At 48.0% G+C, this 19,783-nt stretch overlaps 1 protein-coding gene across 1 annotated transcript in view; it reads right to left on the reverse strand.

Moving 5' to 3' along the window:
* The window catches only part of EIF2B5 (eukaryotic translation initiation factor 2B subunit epsilon), a 39,857-nt gene extending 22,541 nt beyond the window's left edge, over positions 1 to 17,316 (reverse strand). The window contains exons 1-2 of the mRNA XM_088479729.1: positions 17,072 to 17,316; positions 6,411 to 6,535 (exon numbers count right to left, since the gene is read on the reverse strand). Of these exons, the coding sequence (XP_088335855.1) occupies positions 6,411 to 6,535; positions 17,072 to 17,194 (248 nt within the window). The 5' untranslated portion in view covers positions 17,195 to 17,316. The remainder of the gene's footprint in view (positions 1 to 6,410; positions 6,536 to 17,071) is intronic.
* Positions 17,317 to 19,783: the final 2,467 nt, after the last annotated feature.

The raw sequence follows: 19,783 nt of genomic DNA on the forward strand, positions 1-19,783 counted from the left end.
AGTCAGGTGCGTCAGGGTGGGCGCCCTGTGCAACCTATGGAGTCGAAGAAAGAGACTTAACAGATAAGCAACATAAGTCTAATTTTCTTCTTCCTACACTAGGGGGCACAGTGATGATACTGGGACATCCCAAAGCTGTCCCCTATGGGCGGGGATGCTCCTGAGCTGCAGTGAGCACAGGATGCCTGAAAGGGAGCAAACTGGAGAGCTCAGAGAACTAAAAGACAAGTCCCAGGAGCCACTGGAGACACGAACGGTGTCTCAAGGATGAGAGCCAGGGGCCCAAATCCAGACTGCAGAAAGGAAAAGAAATAGGAAAGGCGGAAAGACCTGGGGTTAAAACCCCTAATCGTACACCAAGAAAAATAGGTACCCCAAACTCGGTGATAGATATGTGCCAAAGAAGGCTTCCTAGCTTGCAGCATGGTCCAAACAACCTTCCTGGAGAATCCTTTTGCTCTTAGGACAGATGTCTCAAGGGGATGTAGTTATGAGACAAGCATGGCTGCCGGTCTCAATCCCGACAGTGTCATCCCGGCAAGGGATGTAACATAGGCATTAAAATACCGACGCCTATGTTGATCCCGATGCCAGAACGCCGAAGGACCCTCGGGGAGTTAGAGGGGACTTACGGTTAGGCACCCCCCCGGGGAAGGTTAGAGTTAGGCTAAGGAAAAGGGGGGTTAGGCATTAGGGGAAACTTAAGTTTAGGGTACGGGGAGGAGGGTTTAGGTTTGGGCACCCCTGGGGGGAGGGTTTGGGTTAGGCACTAGCGGGGGAGGTTAGGGTTAGGCACCCCTAAGGGAGGGTTAGGGTTAGTATACTTACGGGCACCCGTCAAGATCTTCATCCATCGGTCTCTCAAAGTTGGAATTTTAAACAGCGGCTATTAAGCGGTCGGTATTTCAATCCCATTCCGTCTCAAGAACCACCCCGTCAAAGCGAGACGGGTCAGATCCGGATGTAAACATGGACCCTGAGACAGTTCCGGCCGCAGTGGAAGATGCAGTGGCGCGCCGATGAAGAGGGCCAGCAGATCCGTGTACCACACATGCCAAGGCCAATCTGATGCCACCAGGATCAAAGTGCCACCCTTCAGTTTGAACTTGCGGAGAACCAGAGGAATCATTGAGATTGGAAGGAACACGTAAATCAGAGGGAAGGTCCAAGAAACCGCTAAGGCATATACCAGGAGAGCTTCTGGATACTTTGTGCGGAAACAGTATCTCATTAGCCGATGACTGCAACGGGCCGCCATCATGTTGATGTCCGGCAGGCCCCAACAGCGGACAAATAGTTGGAAGACCTCTGGATGCAGTGCCCACTCACCTGCATGAACGTGTCTTTTCAGGGGGGAATGTGTTAGATGGCCCCCCCCCACATTTTATTTATTTTATATTTAATTTTCTTTACTTTGAGTGGGCAGTGTAAGGAGCTCCCACTGCCGCCCCAGCCCCGGGACCGCAACATTGATGAATGGGCCAGTGACTTCGGCCACGGACTCCTGACGCTGAAGCCACAGCCGGCAGGGACAAGGTAAGGCGGCTCCCTGCTGTCAGGGAGTCGCTAGTCGCAGCTGTTTACTGCCAGAAAAGTGGGGGCTCTCCCACGCCGCCTACTAGACCACCAGGGAAGTACAGTGCAGCAGGGGGCTGCAGTCGCAGCCATTACAATGGGGTTCTGCCCAGTAGGGGGAGGTGGCGCTCCCTGCTAGACCCTCCTCCAACCCTGGAACGCGCTCTTCTCACAGAGACAGCAAGCCTCAATGAATGAAGATGGCTTTTGGGTGTGGAGCATAGTCCTAACCACTGCCTCGCAGAAACCCCTTGCTGTTAAAATGGATATTTCAATAGCCACTCTGTCAAAGCCAGTCTCGGCAGGACTGTAGTGATAGCAAGGACCCGGACTGAAAAGATAGGGGCGAAGGGGCAGCCGCTGAGGAGGGGCCACTGACAGGTCAAAGAAGCTCTGCATAACAGGACCGACAAGGCCATCATGGAGCTACAAGAATTGCCAGAGCCTGCTCTTTCTGCTCTTAAGAACCTGTGGAATCAGAGCTGTTGGAGGGAAAAAGTAGACTAGGTTGAACGCCCACGAAACAAATTGGGCATTGATGAGATAAGCCCCTGGGTCCAGAGTGCAGGAGCAGTACCTGACCACCTTGTAGTTCCTGCTGGAGGCCATCAGGTCGATGTCCAGTTTGCCCCTCCGATCTACCAGAAGAAGGAAGACAGCGGGGTGCAGGGACCATTCCCCTGAGTGAATATACTGGTTGGTGAGGTAATTTGCCTCTCAGTTGTCCACACCAGGGATGTAGACAGTTGATAGGGCCAGAAGTTGATGTTCGACCTACAACATAATCCGTGCCGTTTCCCGCATGGCCTGAGCAGTCCTTTGGCCTCCTTGATGGTTTATGTAAGCGGGAGTCCCTGCAACTGATGATGAGCCTGCACTAGGGCTAGATAGCTTGAGAACATTAATGGGAAAAAGTGCTCCCTGAGGCGATTGTTAACTTTGAAATATCAAGGGCAAAGTCAATGGCATCCGTCGTAAGCAGAGTCCACGACTCATTCCAAAACGGACAACCCTTTTCCAAGTGAGGAGAGAAAAGCTACCACTGCAGGGACTGTCTTGCCTGGGGAGACAGACGGATCACTTGAAGACAGATCTGGAGCGGAGATACATTCCACTTGGAGAGGCGTTTCCTTTGAAAGATCAGAGTGTGGAAAGGAGAAAACATGACCATGTCGAACGTTGACACCAGTTTTCCTAAGACCCTCATGCAAACGTGAGTAGAGACCTTCCTCTGTCGCCATCGCAACTGAATGATGAACTGGACCACAGCAATCTTGTCTGCTGGTGAAAAAAACCCTCTACAACAGAGTATGTACAGATGTGTCCTCATACATCTAGCTTCCTTGCGCTCAAACAGCCCTTCTAATCGCGCCATGCCATTGCGTGACTCGGTAGCACAGGCGTCTTATTTAAACAGTCTTATCTACACAGTGATAGGTAGCACAAGCAGCTTCTGCTGAATAAAATTATATTCAGCATGCCTATATTCTCTGTGCGTATGCGGGTGTATGGGCATGCGAAACGCTACGTTACAGTGTTACAGACGCTGACACTAACGTAGCATTTCACATGCAGATACACCTGCAGACGCACAGAGAACATAGGCATGCTGTATATCATTTTAATTAGCAGAAGCTGCTTGTGCTAGCTATTTGCATCACTGTTTTAATAAGATGTATTTGAAGGTAAAAAGTCACATGAAAGACGCTCAGCGCTACCGAACACATGGAGCACCCGTGTTATGTGTGGCACAACTTGTAGCGCATGGAGGATAGATGAATGTGGACACATCTGTAGGAGAGCTCACTTGTGTGAACACCCAAGGCGCCGAATGGAAGAGCCTGGAATTGAAAATGCTTGGGTTCCAAAGATTGGACAATGGATCTGAGGGATTCCATTTTGAATCTGGAAACTTTGAGCTAGACATTGAGCAATTTGAGATTCAAAATGGAATGAAAAGACACGTACGATTTTGGTACGAGGAACAGGTTGGAGTATAACGCTTTTCTACTATGATGAGGGGGTACAGGAATGTTGACTTCTGAAACTAAAAGTGACTGAATGGACACCTCTTAAGCCACTGCTTTGGCAGGATCCGACGTGGAGGAACCCCGACGGTAGAAAGTGTACCCCCTGGTAAAAATGTTTTGAATCCACCTTTCTTACGTGGAAAGAAGCCATCGTTTGCTGAACCGAAAAAGATGAACCCCCACCGCTAAATCCCCCAGGAAGAGGAGTGTATGTGTGTGTGTGGAGTCAGGAAGGCGGCCAGGTAGGACATGACGTCCTCTAGGTCTTGATCCAAGAGTGTAATCTGCATGAAAGGAGACTGCATGGCCCCTGGAAGTGGGAACAAACCGTGGTCTCCCAAAAGGATTTAAAGGAAGATCAGAAAAGCAGTCTAATGGTGCGTATACACGAGACGATCGACAACGATATCGTTGTTCTATCTCCCGAGTGTGCTGGACTATCGATATCGATCATCCAGCACATCATGTACCTACCAACCACTATAACGACCTGCGATCATCGTTCGCGGATCCTTATAGTAACTTGCTCGATATCGAGCAAGTTGACCTGCATGCACGGGTGATGGTAGATATCGACCATACGTGCCCGCGCATTGCAGGTCGTTGGTGAGTTTGTAGGGTCCAAAAAATGAACTATAACGATATACTTATTGTTCAAATCGCACATTTATATAGCTCCGTGTGTATGCACCATTAGATGTTGCTGCAGCAGCAATAAACTTCTCCAATTCCTGGCTAAACAGAAGAGACTCCAATGCCTTTTTAGATTCACCATCCGCCTGCTACGTGCGTAGCCAAAGGGCATGCCGGGCTGCCAATGCCGAATCCGAGGCTCTAGAGGATAAAACACCAGGATCAATGTCCACCTCACGTAAGTACCTTGCAGCCAAACTAATGTTCCCTACCAAAAATAACAGCTCGAAACAGAGTGTACTGCTACGCAGACCGTCATCTAAGGAATCCACCCAAAGTTCCACAGCTTTGCTGACCCAAGCTGCTGAAAGAGCTGGCCTAAAACACATACCTGTAATAGTAGATTTCAGAAAACAGTCTTTCCCTGTCAGTCACATCCTTAAGGGAGGCTCCGTTTCGCAGAGGAAGTGTGGTTGCCTTCGCTAAACGCGTAATAGGTGTGTTTATTGGGGGCGGAGTCTCCCATCTAGACCTGTCAGAAGGCGGCAGAGGATAAAAGATAATGCCCCGTGAAGCCTGAAATTTGCGATTGGGACGATTCCAAGCTTTCACTAATAATGCGCCCAAGGAGAAAAATTAGTCAATTACTTATTTTAACACTTGAATAGTGAGGTAACTTGTTCAGGAAAGCTCTCACTTTAATGTGTAATCAAAGCCTTCACATTAATTGAGGATTCCTGATCGGCCGCCTGTAGTGAGGACTCCTGGAGGTCAGATTCTTGTATGTAAGTTTCCAAGGAGGAAACATCAGAATTATAGTCCTGCAACTGACGCTTCTGTGTACACATTACCGCAGGGTCCAACATACGTGTGAAGGGGGATGTAACATGTACTTAACTCTGAATGGACTGAGATAACCCAGACACCCATGGAGGTTTTATGGAGGGTGGCTGTGACGTAGCACCTTGGGACGCCCCTGTGAGAGGTTGCCTAGATAGGGACAACTGTTGGGATAGTTCTAGCATTAGATAAGAAAGCATATTAGCCCAGACTTTCAGAGGGGGAACTAGCCCGCTGCTGCTCAGTAAACATATCTCACAAAGATTCCCTTGGTCCTTTGCCACACCTTGAAACTTGTTCAGGCACTGTTTGCAGGGTAAATGTTTATGGCCAGAAGTCCCCTTCTCAGAGACAGCTCTGGACATGCTTCCTTTAGAGGACATGATGATGAGCAATAAATTCTGTTTTGTAAATTTAATTTGTGTGCAGAGAACACAAATTAGTAATGGTTAACACCAAATCTGTGCAAAGTTTTAGTCCCTAATGCAGAGACGAGGCTAGGTTAGTTAGGCTTTGATATGTATCTCACACACACATAGAAAGCACATATACAGACAAGGTAAAAGAAACAGAGGTCTAACGATACATAAGACTAGAGACTGTATAGAGACTATACTATAGCTGCACAAAGTATTGTGAGGTACAGGAGGAGAAAGAAAAACCTGGCTACCAGACAAACTGCAGGAGCTGCAAACTTCAGGAGCTGCTTGTAGCTGTCACTAGCCCCTCCCCCCTGGCAACCTCCACTGCCAAGGGTGGTAGCCGCTGCCTGTTTACAGTGTTCCGCTATCAACGGGACACCTCTTACCTGAGAGCCAAGCCGCTCCGGGTGGGGGGCGGGTGGGGAACAGCTTATCTAAAGGAATGTCAAAACAATGTACAGCCCATCTCATAGAAAAATGTATAAAACATAAAACTGCATTAGCTAATTTCTAAAATGTGCCCAAACCCTGTGGTACTAAACAAAAACTGACTTTAGGTGGCAGAGGGTGGTGTGCAGAGGAACAAGATTTTAACCATTAACTGCCAAGACTCCTCTCGCACTTGCTATACCCAATGTCTCCAGTGTCCCCCATGGATAAAAGAGGAGAAAACAATTGTCCACACTTTCTGATTGTGACCAATGCTATTTAAACATCATTGCAGAGCAAATAAAAGAAAATATCAATACATGTTATTGCAAATTAAAAGAAGAGTATGTTTTTGGAAGATGCAGGGAGCACGTCCCTGAAAGTCAGAGAGGAAAGGGAGGTCTGCAATGTAGGCCCAAGATAAAACATGCCTATTCTGACAGAAAATGGCACTTTTTGACATGCTTTGCTCACTTGTTACCTCAGGTGATCTTTTATTTCATTTGCCATCCAGCAGCAAAACACAAATGTTTCTTTAACACCAGTGGCAGTGAGGAATTCCAGTGTATAGTCAATTAAAGCCACATTAGCCAGTGGTAAGAGAGCCTGTAAAAAAAAAAAAAAAAGTCAATAAAAAAACAAAAGGTCATGGTGGCATTATTAAAAACTTGCATAAATGGTATACAAATAATGTGAGCACAATTGGTGTAAATGGTATACAAATAATGTGAGCACAATTGGTGTAAATGGTATACAAATAATGTGAGCACCTTTGGTGTAATGTAAATAAAAAAATATATAAAAAGTAAATAAACAAAGTCATGGTCGCATTATTAAAAACTTGCACAAATGTTATACAAATAATGTGAGCACAATTGGTGTAATAGTTAACATTATTGCCTCACAGCACTGAGGTTGTGGGTTTGAGTCCCACCATGGCCCTAACTGTAATTGTATATTCTCCTGCTTGTGTGGGTTTTCTCTGGGTACTCTGGTTTCCTCCAATAATCCAAATATATACTGCACTGGTAGGTTAATTGTCTCCGGACAAAAAAACAAATAATGTTAACACTGTCAAGTTGCAAAATATATATGTAATGTATGAGTCCTTGGAAAGAGATATTACCTAAATATAGCCTATAAGTGGTTAGCCTGTTAGAAGAATTGTTTGTTTCAGTAGCTGTGGACCTAGAGTAAAAACTACATCACAAATACACATATATAGCAGATTCGTTCTGGAGAGAAGTTTAACTACATTACTTTATAAAATAACTAGCTGAAGTACCCGGCGTTGCCTGGGTTTAAATCTTCAAGTTATTAACTTTTATTATGCGATGTCATCTAAATCCATCCCGTGGAAGTCCCAGTAGAGGCTCCCTGGGTAAAAGTACTGCCCTGCACACTCCGCCGTGAGGTCCAACTGGGACCCCAAGCACTCCATTAGGCATCCCAGACCAATTGCCACCTCTGTGAAGTGTTCATCCAAATCCATCCACTGGAAGGTCCAGAATAGACTCCCTGGGTCAAAGTTCTGCCCAGCGTACACCAACGGGAGGTCCGACCGGGACCTCAACCTCCTAATATGACTTCCAGGATCTAATGTTACCACTCTGTTAAGTTTTCATCCAAATCCATTTAGTGGAAGGCTCAGAACAGGCTCCCTGGGTCAAAGATCTGCCCAGCGTACACCAACAAGAGGTCCTACCAGGACCCTGATCCCCTAAAACCTGGCCAGGATCTAACTGGACCACCTCGCATTGGTGTCATCCCAATCGGTGCAGGGGTGTCCTTATGCATAACCGGACAGACCAAACAAACAGACCAATTAATCTTATATATAAAGATATTTTAAACAAAATTCTGAAAAATATAAAACAAACACTTATTACTAAATCAATTATTGCAACTCTAAATTACACAGGGACAAAATGAGGAGCTGATGCAGAGTTGAAAGCACTGTATGTCTAGGCGGAGGTGCAGATCCTGCATGTTTTTGCACTGTGCATTCTCTGGAGCAAAGTGTGAACGATGCAGCGTTGCACATGTTTCAGTCGCACCTAAACATACAATTGAAAAAGTGTAACTGGGCTATAACAGGGCGCTCCCTAGTAAGGGAAGATCAACACAACTGTACAGCCTAGATGTACATTTTCATATGTAACTTTTCAATGTAGCAATGACAACTAGTACCTGAGCCAAGTGTACAAACAGTGAGATTGGGGGGCGGGGTCACTGCAAGATGTGTACTGACCTGCATATGGGAAAATGTATATATGTCGTCATCTCATGGATGCAGTGCACCAGGGCTAAGTGGGTAGGCTCAGATCAAGTACTATTTGTATGGGCAAAATTAGCACTGAGCCCAACCTGCTCAAACCCCTGCCAGATCTTCACTAAAATGCCCCCTTTTGAGTGACCCCCCCTATTCACAGGGAACTGGTATATACTTCTTCCCTTCCTATGCTATTCTACCTCTGAAATCATTTTTTATATTAATCAAAGATAGGGGAACCATAAAACCTCAAAATGGTTACATAGCAAGCTATTGTCACACAGCAGCTACCCCACAACTGTCCCAATTTGGACTGATAGATACGAATCGTGTAATTAAAAATGGACAGGGCTTAAGCAAAAAGGGGAAGGAGTTGGTCTTGTTCAAAAGATAATATTTTGTTGTGGATCTAGGATGGCTTTGCATGAGAGGTTGTTGTTTATTGTGCCCTAATTTTGTATGTCTCCATGTTGGGATGTAATATTACTAATATCCTTATTCAGAATCACATCAAAAGTATATAGCATGTAAGTATTGAGCTGCATATATGTGAGTGTGGAGCTGGAGACAGCATGTCAGCATGGCGTAGTGTTCACTCTAGGATTTTTGGGGGGCATGGTGGTGATCAGTGAGGAGGGTATATTTTAATTTTCAATGGCAAAATTTTGGGCAAAGGCTAATGTATATATTAATGTATTACAAGAACTATAATCAATTTTACATTGGCGACTAAGATTTTAGTCCTGGCAACAAAGTTATCCAAGTGTCAGGTACTTATAAAGCTAGTTGATAAAGGAAAACAAAAAGTGCTCTGGATGGGACGCTGCATGCCTGTCACATGAGGACGGAGGAGTCCGTGCCCGCCACATTGAACGAGTGTGGCTCAGCCTCCTCCGTTCTGCCCGAAAAATGCAGCAAAGTGGATGGCTGCCTGGTGTCTGGATCTCTCTGCCATTGCAGTCCTGCTGGCACAATGAATGAAGAGTGTGGAGAGCTGGATGCTGCTGGAGCATTAGCAGCTTTTTTTATCAGATCCTGCAAAGGAAGGTCATCATAACATCATGATGCACGGTTATAACGTTTATCTGCTGAAATTGATATTGCAAGCTTCTCACATAGTGCATGTTGAGTTCTCTAATAAGTCCAGAGTCTGGCTGCCTTCCATGTTTTGTTTCATTTCCTTCTTGAGGTGGGAAGCTGTACTATGTGGCATAATATGTATTTGGTCCCTACTGTGTGGCATGTGTATTTGGTTCCTACTGTGTGGAATAATATGTATTTGGACCCTACTGTGTGGCATAATGTGCATTTGGGTCCTACTGCATGGTATAATGTGCATTTGGGTCCTACTGTGTGGCATAATGTGCATTTGTGCCCTACTGTGTGGTATAATGTGCATTTGGACCCTAGTGTGTAGTATAATGTGAATTTGGGCCCTAGTGTGTGGCATAATATGAATGTGGGCCCCAGTGTGTGGGATAATATGAATGTTGTCCTCAGTGTGCAGAATATTTTGAATTGGGAGCAGGTATGGGTACGTGGCAGAATCTGGTGACCATTGAAGAGACATGCATGGTGATCTGATGGCATATGAGGAGGTTGAGAGGCACTGAATGGGCATATATTTTGGTTGTGGATGATGGTCTGGCTCCTGTCCTAATTCGTTTATATCACAGTAGTGCCAACAATTCACATTATGCCACACAGTAATGCCTTCAGTTCATATTATGTCACAAGGTAGACCCCAATTTATAATTTGCCATACAAAATGGCTTAAGATATAATTTCTTGAGAAGTTCCTTTCTACATCACCTAATTTATTTTTTAATTGAAGTGTATTTGTCATGTCAGAAACATTAAAAAAAAATGTTTAGACTGTACTAGGGTCACAAGAAAAAGGAGTTATGGTAAAACTTACCTTTCCTAACTCTCTTTCTTTGAAGTCCATAGGGTCCACAGAGCACCCGCCCTGACGCACCTGGCTTCTGTGGATTTCTTCTCTTGGTCACTTGTTTCCTTCTCTGTGTGAGAGTGTGATTCTTCAGTGTACCAGTCTTTCCTTCTCTCCTATCCTGCTCCTGCCTTGGGCTTGCTAACAAAACTGAGCTGCCTTCACGCTGTTGGCGGGGTATAGGGGGAAGGACTGGAGCAATGGGGTGTAGGAGGACCGGACACCAACAGCAAAGCTTTTTTCTTTCCCAGGATGCTCCGGTCCTTCCCCCTATACCCCACTCACAGCCTGGTCGTAGAGGAAGTTGGAGAGACTTTGAAGATCGGAGTACCAATGGCGCCTAAGCCAACCCGGAGCTACCACCAGGACCGTGACCGCTTGCTTGAACTTCCTAAGAACCCGAGGAAGAAGGGAAACTGGAGGGAATAGGTACGCCAAATGGAAGGTTCACCTCACAGATAATGCATCCTCGAAGGCTGCGTCAGGGTCCCTTATCCTAGCCCCGTACACTGGAAGCTTGTGGTTGTGTCGTGAGGCCATGAGGTCCACGTCCAGTAGACCCTATTTGTCCACTAGGAGCTGAAGACTTCTGGATGTAGAGACCACTCCCCTGCATGCACGTCGTGACGGCTGAAGAAATCCGCTTCCCATTTGAGAAACCCCGGGATGAACACTGCGGAGATGGCTGGGAGATGGCGTTCGGCCCATCTGAGAATGCGAGACACTACTGCTATTGTTGGCCGACTTTGAGTGCCTCCTGGGTGATTGAGGTAGGCCACTGCCGTGGCGTTGTTGGACTGTACTTGTACTGGCCTGCCCTGAAGAATATCCTGAGCCAGAGTGAGGGTTCTGTAGATGGCTCGGAGTTCTAGGACGCTGATTGGCAAGATCGCCTCGGCTGGAGTCCAGCGTCCTTTGAAGGAGTGCTGGCCGGCTCACTGCGCCCCACCTGCAGAGGCTTGCGTCCGTGGTGAGGAGTGCCCAGTCCTGGATCCAAAAGGGGCGACCCTTGTTTAAGTGGGACATCTGTAACCACCAGGATAGGGACAGGCAAACCTCCGGAGAGAGGCCCATTGTCTGGATTCTGAGCAGATAGGGCAGCCCATTCCTGGAGAGGATCAGGTGTTGTAACGACCTGTAGAGGAACTGATCGAACTCCACCATATCGAAGGTGTACACCATGGATCCCAAGGTCTGCATTGCAGAGTGAATTGACACTCGGTGACTGTGGAGTAACCTGCGCACTCGGTGCTGTAGTGCAGAGATTTTGTCTGCTGTCCAGAAATTTCTGGGAGCCGAAGAGTCCAGGAAGGTTCCCAGATGTACCATTCTTTGAGAAGGGGTTAGGTAATACTTTTTCCAGTTGATCAGCCAACCGTGCATTTGTACAAAGGCAATGGTTACTTGTAGATGGCAGTGAAGAAGTTCTGGAGAGCTTGCTAAGAGCAAGAGAACGTCCAAGTATGGGAGTAGTCTGATCCCCTGACAACGTAGATAGGCCACCATAACTGCCATGATCATGGTAAAGACCAGAGGAGCTGTAGAAAGCCCAAAAGGCAGTGCTTGAAATTGGTAATGTTACTGTAGGACAGCAAACCAGAGATATCACTGATGAGAGGGACCTATAGGTACATGTAGGTAAGCGTCCTGAATGTCCAGAGACACCATAAAGTCCCCATGCTCCATAGCCAGGACAATAAGAGAGTAGGGTTTCCATACGAAACCTGGCACCCTGATAAAATTGTGCAGAGACTTGAGGTTGAGGATAGGCTGATGAGACCCGTTGGGCTACTGAACCAAGAAAATGGTAGAATAATATCCCGTCCCTCGCTGTGATGAGGGGACCGGAATTATTACCCGAGAGCAGCAAGGACTGAATGGCTTGCTTGGGTCCGACAGAGGTCCTGTGCAAAAGAACTGCTGGGGGGGCTGCCTCAGGAATGAGAGGGCATAACCATGGGAGACCACTTCTTGTACCCAGGTGTCTGTGGTGGTCTGATGGCAGAACTGGGCAAACTTCAGAAGCTGACCTCCCACCATAGGAGCCCCCAGGGAGAGGCTGAAGGCTTGTCCTCAGATTTGGTAGGTGGACGTCTAGTAGCCCAGGCCTGTTTGGTCCTAGGCTTGGAGGCCTTTGTGGATGCCGACTGCCATGGAAATTACTGACCTTTAGCTTTCTCCTGGGGACAAAAGGACCGAAAGGATGACATCCGAGGCTTCGTAGTAGATGCAGAGGGCAAGAACGCCACCTTAGAAACTGCCAAGGTAGTCACAATCTTGTCCAATTCCGGGCCAAACAGGATCTCCCCAGAGTAAGGCAGAAACTCCAAAGCCTTTTTAGAGTCCGAGTCTGCCTTCCATGAGTGAAGCCAAACGATACGGCGGGCTACCACAGAAGTAGCAGATGCCTTGGAAGCTAGGAGACCAGTATCCAAAGCCGCTTCTCCTAAATAGGAGGCTGCATCCCTAATGTGATAGAAGTAGGGCAGCTGTTCCCACGAAGCTTCAGAGGGAAATGTGTCTTCTAGGGCCTCTGCACAACTCTCAATGGCTTTTGCCACCCAGGCCGTAGCCCTGGCAGGACGAGTAATAGCTCCTGTAAGAGATTATATAGACTTCAGGAAAACTTCAATCCTTTTATCCGTAGTTTCCTTTAAGGAGGTTGCTGAATGGATAGGTAAGGTAGCGTTCTTAACCAGGCTTGTCACGTGGGAATGCACTGCAGGGGGAACTTCCCATTTAGTGCAATCAGTAGCTGGAAGAGGGTAAAAAGAAATCAAGCGTTTTGCAAACTGAAACTTTTTATTTGGCATATTCCATGCCCAGATCAAATTGCTGAGTGAGGAAACGCTGGCAAAACTACCTTATGTTGCTGAAATAGTGTCTCTTGCCATAGGAGTGGGTTCTACATCTTCTATTTAAAGAATTGATTTTACAGCTCTGACAAGTGCAGGTATATTCAATTTAGAGGGGGGCTTCTCCTCTCCCGAGGGGGAGTCAGAGTGGGAGAGGTTTGTGTCTTCTGCCTTCCCAGATGATAACTCAGAATCTGATAGGTGGGTGGTGAAGATAACACAGCACATTTAGTAGGTTTACTAGGTAAGGGTCTCTCCTTTTGCAACATTTGTTGAAAAGCTGTAGAGGTAGCCGCCAGACTCTGCACTGAGGGAGAAAGTAGGTCTACCCATGGAGGGTAACTGTGTGCATTCCTTCCCTAGCCCTCGAGTGTGTAGCTGTGTGCATTTACCATTTACCATGACTTAACTGTGTGCCCCACCCACCTTACCCCAGCACTGCCTGTCCCTAACCTCCTCCTTGCCCCCAATACTGCCCCAGCTATCTACCCTTACCCCCTCTCTACCCTTAGTACTGCCTGCCCCTAACCTCTTCCTTGCCCTCAGCAATGTTGCAACTGCTGTCTGTACTTACCTCTCCCTATCCCCAGTTATGCATGTCCTTACTGCCCTCTAGCTCCAGCTCTACCCCAACTTCTCCCTGCCTTTACCCCCAACTGCTGCTTACCCTTAACCCCCTCTATCCCATCTACTACCTGATCCTAGCACTTTCCCAACAGCTGCCTGCCTTCGCCCCCCATAATATGTGATGGGACCCAAAAACAGTGGAGTAGGACCCCATTTTTTCACTAAGCGAGATCACTGTATATATATATATATATATATATATATATATATATATGCTGTGTATAGCTACATAAAGCAAGTAAGAGTATGGAGCTGTATATAGCATGTGCGTATATAGTATCTTGAGAGTACAGAGCTGCATACAGCATGTAAGAGTATGGCACTGTATATATAGCATGTGAGTATACAGTGATCGCGGTGAGAGACAAAATTTGTAGGTCCCAGGGACCCACCACTTTAAAAAAATGGGCTCCTACCTGACCATTTCTGGGTCCCATCATAATTTATGCTTTAGAGCTCCCCGTATGCCCCTAAAATGCAGATCTGATACCCCCAACAGCATCAGATATCCCCACAAGCCTCTTAAATGCATGTTTTAATGCCTCCATGGTCTTTCAGGTAATATGACTTTCCACCTGTGCAGTGCCCCCAGGAGAGGTCCCCCTGTGCAGTGCCCTCAGGAGAAGTCCCCCTGTGCAGTGCCCCCAGGAGAAGTCCCCCTGTGCAGTGCCCCCAGGAGAGGTCCCCCTGCGCAGTGCGCAGCTCAATGAAGGTATCTGCCCCCCTAATAGGTGTGAGTGACCTGGGCATTAGGCCCAAGCCACTAAAGGGCAAATACGTGGGCCCTCTAGTGACCTGGGCCTAATGCCCAAGTCACACATCTATTTGGGGGGCAGATACCTTCATTGAACTGCGCACTGCGCAGGGGACCTCCCCTGGGGGCACTGCACAGGGGATATACCTTCAATTGGGCCTAATGCCCCCTATGTTGCCTTGTGCCCGCCTAGAGACCCACAGGCCTATTGCCTGAATTCATCCCATGGGCCTAGTGCCCGACAACCCTGGTGGTCTAGGAAGGAGTGAAAAAAGACCGGTGGCCCAAGGCCGCCTACCGGTACGGTAGAAGAGGCTGAGGGGGGGAGCTTCGTTAGCTCTTTTGCTTTCCTCCCCCGCAGTCCTCTTCGGTCCTCAGCTTCAGTCTTCTGCCGCTGGCCCGTCCTGGCCAGCGGCACCGCCTCTTCCTTCTTGATCGCCCCGTCTTCTGGCCTCTTGCGCGGCCGCCGGAACTGTTGCCGCGCCGCGCTTCTCTTCGGGAGGTCTTCACTCCTCCCCTCCGCCGATGGACTGATCGTGTTCCCGCTCAGCAGCGTCTATTCAAGACACCGCGAGTGGGCGGGGCAATGACACGGCGAGCCGCGATTGGCTCGTCGCGTCTGCCTCCTATTGGCTGCTGGACCGCGAGCCAAAGTTCGCGCCCAGTGCCAAACCACTGCCGCCGCTACTTGGCTTCCGGGCAGCGAGCTCCGCTCAGCTCGCGCCCGGAGCAAAGCTTCTCCCGCCGCCACTGGTGGAAGGGACCACTACTTCCCATCGGGTTGAAGAAGTCGGGACTACATCCCTTATATAACGTGATTATAAAGCTGTATATAGTATATATACAGTAGCATGCAAGTATGGAACTTAGTATAGTATTGAGTATAATACTGTGTATAGTATATAAGTATGAAGTTGTATATAGTATGCAAGCAGGGCCGCCATCGGGGGAGGACTGTCGTGTCTGGAGTCCCAGGCCTGAGCAGAGATAGGAGTCTGCCCAGGGACGGACTTACCAGCGATTGGGGGGGCGAGCTAGGTGCCATTAATGATTTGGGGCTTCCTGATCCCCGGCCGCTCTGTGTGCCTGTAAAACGAGTGACAGGCTGAAGCAGGTGCTAACAGAAAATGGCTGCCCCCTATAGCAGGCTACAGAAACATGGCTGGTATCGACCAATGGGGAGCTTGGTTTTTTTTTCCCCACAGAACCCAAGGGGCTAGAGAGGGAAAAGGGGGCGGGACTTATCGGGAGAAAGAAGATAAATAGGTGGAAAGGTATAGATCCCCTTTAGTGTTTGTACCTGGAAGTGACGTGGAGTGAGGGCGGAAGTGCGGTCCCATGCCCATAAAGGACACCAAAAGAAAAAATTTGTCCCCTCACTTCGCTCACCACAGGTTTATATTCCCCCTCTATGTCCAAGTGGATAATAGGGAATGACGTTGGACTGTAACTGATGATGTCAGAGTACAAATACTAAAAGGAATCTATCCACTTCCAAAAATAGGTGAGTAAGGGGAACCATACTGTGTGTGTCATAAATCTGACAGGCAAAGAGAGGGAGACTCCCCGTGTCACTGACACAAAGAGGGGAATGTGTGGGGGTGGGTCACTGACATACAGAGGGGAATGTGAGGAGGTCACTTACACACAAAGTGGAATGTGGGGGGGATTGCAATAGAGGGGTTTATGGATGTGTAGCAGAGCGCAAAATGTGGAGGGGATCGCTGAGAGAGGGGAATGTGGAGGTGGCCCTGAGTTAGGAGAATGGAGGGGTTCGCTGAGAGAGAGGGTAATGTGGAGGGGATCAGTGAGAGAGAGAAGGGAATGTGGAGGAGGGGATCGTTGAGAAAGGAGGGAATGTATGGGGGTGTCACTGAGACAGGGGAGAATGTGGGGGGATTACAGAGCGAAATGTGTGAGGGGTGGATTGGCGCATGTGAGGTCATGACATCACATGCGCCGCACCACCGACAGAGGAACCAGCCACAGCGTGAAGAGAAGCAGCCAGAAGACACAGGAGAAAGTGTCTGTGGGCTATAAGAGCTGGATGCATGGGCAGTCTGGAGAGACACTGTGGGGTTGGAAATGCAGAAACACGGGGAGAGGGGCCTATTTTATCAGTCCTGGGCCCACAATTTCTGATGGCAGTCCTGTATGCAAGTATGGGGCTGCATATGGAGTTGTACACAGCATGCGAGTATAAAACTGTATGTAGTATATAGCATGTAGGAGTATAAAGCTGTATATAGCATATATTGAACTGTATATAGCATATACGGAGCTGTATATCGGATGTGAGTATATCACTACTACAATGCGTCAGGGCAAATACATAGGTAGACCAAAGCAAAAGCACACATGGACAATGATCAGGCTGTACTGCTGGAGAGGGAGGAGACGCCCCCTAGGATTACACTGCTCGAGTAGTGCCATTCTTTTACTGTCATTATCATACAGTGAGTGTGGGAACTGGCACCGCTGGAACTCGTGCTCAGTGATAACACCGGTCTGGGATACAGGACTGACAGTCACCGGTGACGTCTTGATTGCTAGTTGGTTGTGCTTAGACATGCTACAGAGTACAGCTGCTGAGCTGCGGGTCCTGTACCTAACCCGGCACACATGTGTTACCCAGCAGCCAGCCCTCTGCTCACCCATCTCTCACCCGCCCTGCTGCACTCACCCGCGGCCGGTCCTTGGTAATAGGGTAAAACCTCCTGTTGAAGCTGTCGGCTACCAGCACGGCCTGTAGGGGTGGCAGCTCATCCTCACCCCCCGCACCTCGCTTCCCTACCCGCGCAGCCATGTTACTCACTCATACGCTCATCAGTCACCTCCCCGGCCACCGTACTCCGTGTCACCCGGCGCTTTCAACGGTGGCCGAGAAGAGACATAGCGACTCGCGATGTCTCTGTGTGGTAAAGTGCAGCCATCTTGCTACACCTCGTAACAACATTAGTGTCTGCCTAAGCTAAAAAGTCACTCATATCTATGTGTACACGGTATGTATTATTTTATCACACAGTACATATGAATGTTTCACTGCCGGTAGAATGGAAAAGGTCACCTGGGCATTTTGTCGTTGGCTGATAAGGAAGGTATTCAGGAATATTTATTTCCATAACAGTAGCCACTAGCTGGCCTGGAAAGCAACGGACTAGAGCAGGGGTAGCCAACCTCTGTCCTCAGAGCTACTAACAGTTCACATTTTCCAGCCACCCAGCAGGTGCACAGGTGTATTCATTACTCACTGACACATTTGAAAAGATCCACAGGAGGAGCTAATTATTTTACTTGTGATTCTGTGAGGAAACCTGGAAAACACGCACTGTTTGGGGTTCTGAGGACCGAGTTTGAGAACCTGTGGACTAGGGGATAGCCATCAATGGTCTGATGATAATGGTGGTGAGTGTTTTAACCATCGGTGGGGAGCCCCCAATGATTAGTGCTGCCTGCAGTCAGTAGCGGCGTGTATGCACAGAACTAAAGAGTCACCAATGGCTTCTATACGATAGCTTAAACCACAGGTTCTCAAACTCTGTCCTCAGGACCCCAAACAGTGCCTGTTTTCTATGTCTCCACACTGAACCAAGTGAAATAATTAGCTCCACCTGTGGACCTTTTAAAATGTCAGTGAGTAATGATTACACCTGTGCACCTGCTGGGTGACCTGCAAAACGTGAACTGTGTGGGGTCCTGAGGACCGAGTTTGAGAACCACTGGCTTAAACAAACACTCGACTATCGATGGCAGAACCGTCTATGGTCATCCCGGGTACAACTGACTCCCTGCCTGCTGTAACTTAAGGCCCCTACACACTAGACGATTTTATTAACGATTTGGCCGATTCCAACACATTGGAACAACATCGTTAAAATCGTCCAGTGTCATCGCCTGAGCTTTTGGCGATGCGGCTGACGATCCCATGCAGTGCTATGCGGTGGGGGCCGGCATGTCAGGCACCAGATCGCCCAGTTTGTACGGACCGCCCGATATGTTGGCCCATCGGCAGAGGGGTCGTGGTTCGCATTCGTGGCTACACAGGTCATTTAGTGTGTACCCAGCTTTACTTGTCATTTAATAGGGATGGACTGAGAATATATTGAGATATATTGAATGTTAATATTTAGGGCCTCATTTATTAACAATACAGAACCCCATTGGCACTCACTCAATCATGCTGAGGCTCGCAGACCCCCCCCAAGCCTCAGCATGATTGACATGCATAATTTCTGGGAGGAACAAGGCCAGGGTCTGCGTCGGTGGACGCAGATTCCTGGCCTTTTGCATGACCAGACACCGGCCTAGCTGTGGGAAGCTTCAGCTCCCGCAGTCTGACCAAAGGAGCGACCATTGGTCGCGATGGTGATCCCAACCTGCTATGTCGGTTATAGTGCGGGGATCACAATTGCAGCATTTGCATCTGAGATGGACAGATTAGCACAGCCGCTTATGTGCAGCTCTGCAGATCCGTCCATCTCTGAATCAGGCCCTTTGTCACTGTACATATCACTCTTATTGCCGTCTTTAGACCTCCGTCCATGACATAGAAGTCCGTCGCTGGCAGCGTTAGACTGCCAGCAGCTGAGCTGAAGATGGGGCTGAGGAGGGAGACGTCGCTGGACATCGCCGGCGAGATAAGTAATGCTAAATACCAGTGGCATATTTGTTTGTATCACTGCTATACTAAACAAAATATGCCACTGGTATTAACATTCATTTATAACTTGGCCAATATTAGGGGGAGATGTATTGTTAAGCCACATATTGGTCTGCTAAAGCTGCTCCTGCTTCGCCATTTATCGAGGAAATGCAGGAAGCAATAGCGCCAAGTAGTAACATCTTAGGGGGAAATTCAAGTATTTTTTCGCACCCGATCTCTCATCTAAAGTGACGGGACAATATTTATTTGTTTGCAACGGCGGGCACATGTAACTGGGCGCCCATTACTTAACGCACTTGTCATGTCCAGATGCACCTGATTTCTGTTCACCACTATGGTAGGATGCGAGCAGAAATAATGTGCCCTCATGCCTATTGCCAGGGTCAAATGGATGCATGTTCGACAGTGAATAGGTCAACAGTCAATAGGTCGACACCAGATGGATGACATGGTCGACAGGATCAAATCGTTTATACATGTTTTTTTTTCAAAGTTTTTAAGGTTAGGCACTTGGGGGAGGGTTAGGGTTTGGCACTAGAGGGAGAGTTAGGCTAGGATTAGGTTTAGGCACTAGAGGGAGGGTTAGGGTTTAGCACCAGGGGTAGGGTTAAGATTAGGTTTAAAAAAAAACAATCTGCTGGCCATTTTAACCTGTCTACCTTCTAAGCCTGTTGATCTTTTGCGCTGTCGAACTTTTGTACCTGTTGACCTTTTGTCCATTTCTACCATATT

The sequence above is a fragment of the Taudactylus pleione genome, unplaced genomic scaffold, assembly GCF_031769625.1.
Source record: "Taudactylus pleione unplaced genomic scaffold, aTauple2 ptg000244l, whole genome shotgun sequence".
NCBI lineage: Eukaryota > Metazoa > Chordata > Amphibia > Anura > Myobatrachidae > Taudactylus > Taudactylus pleione.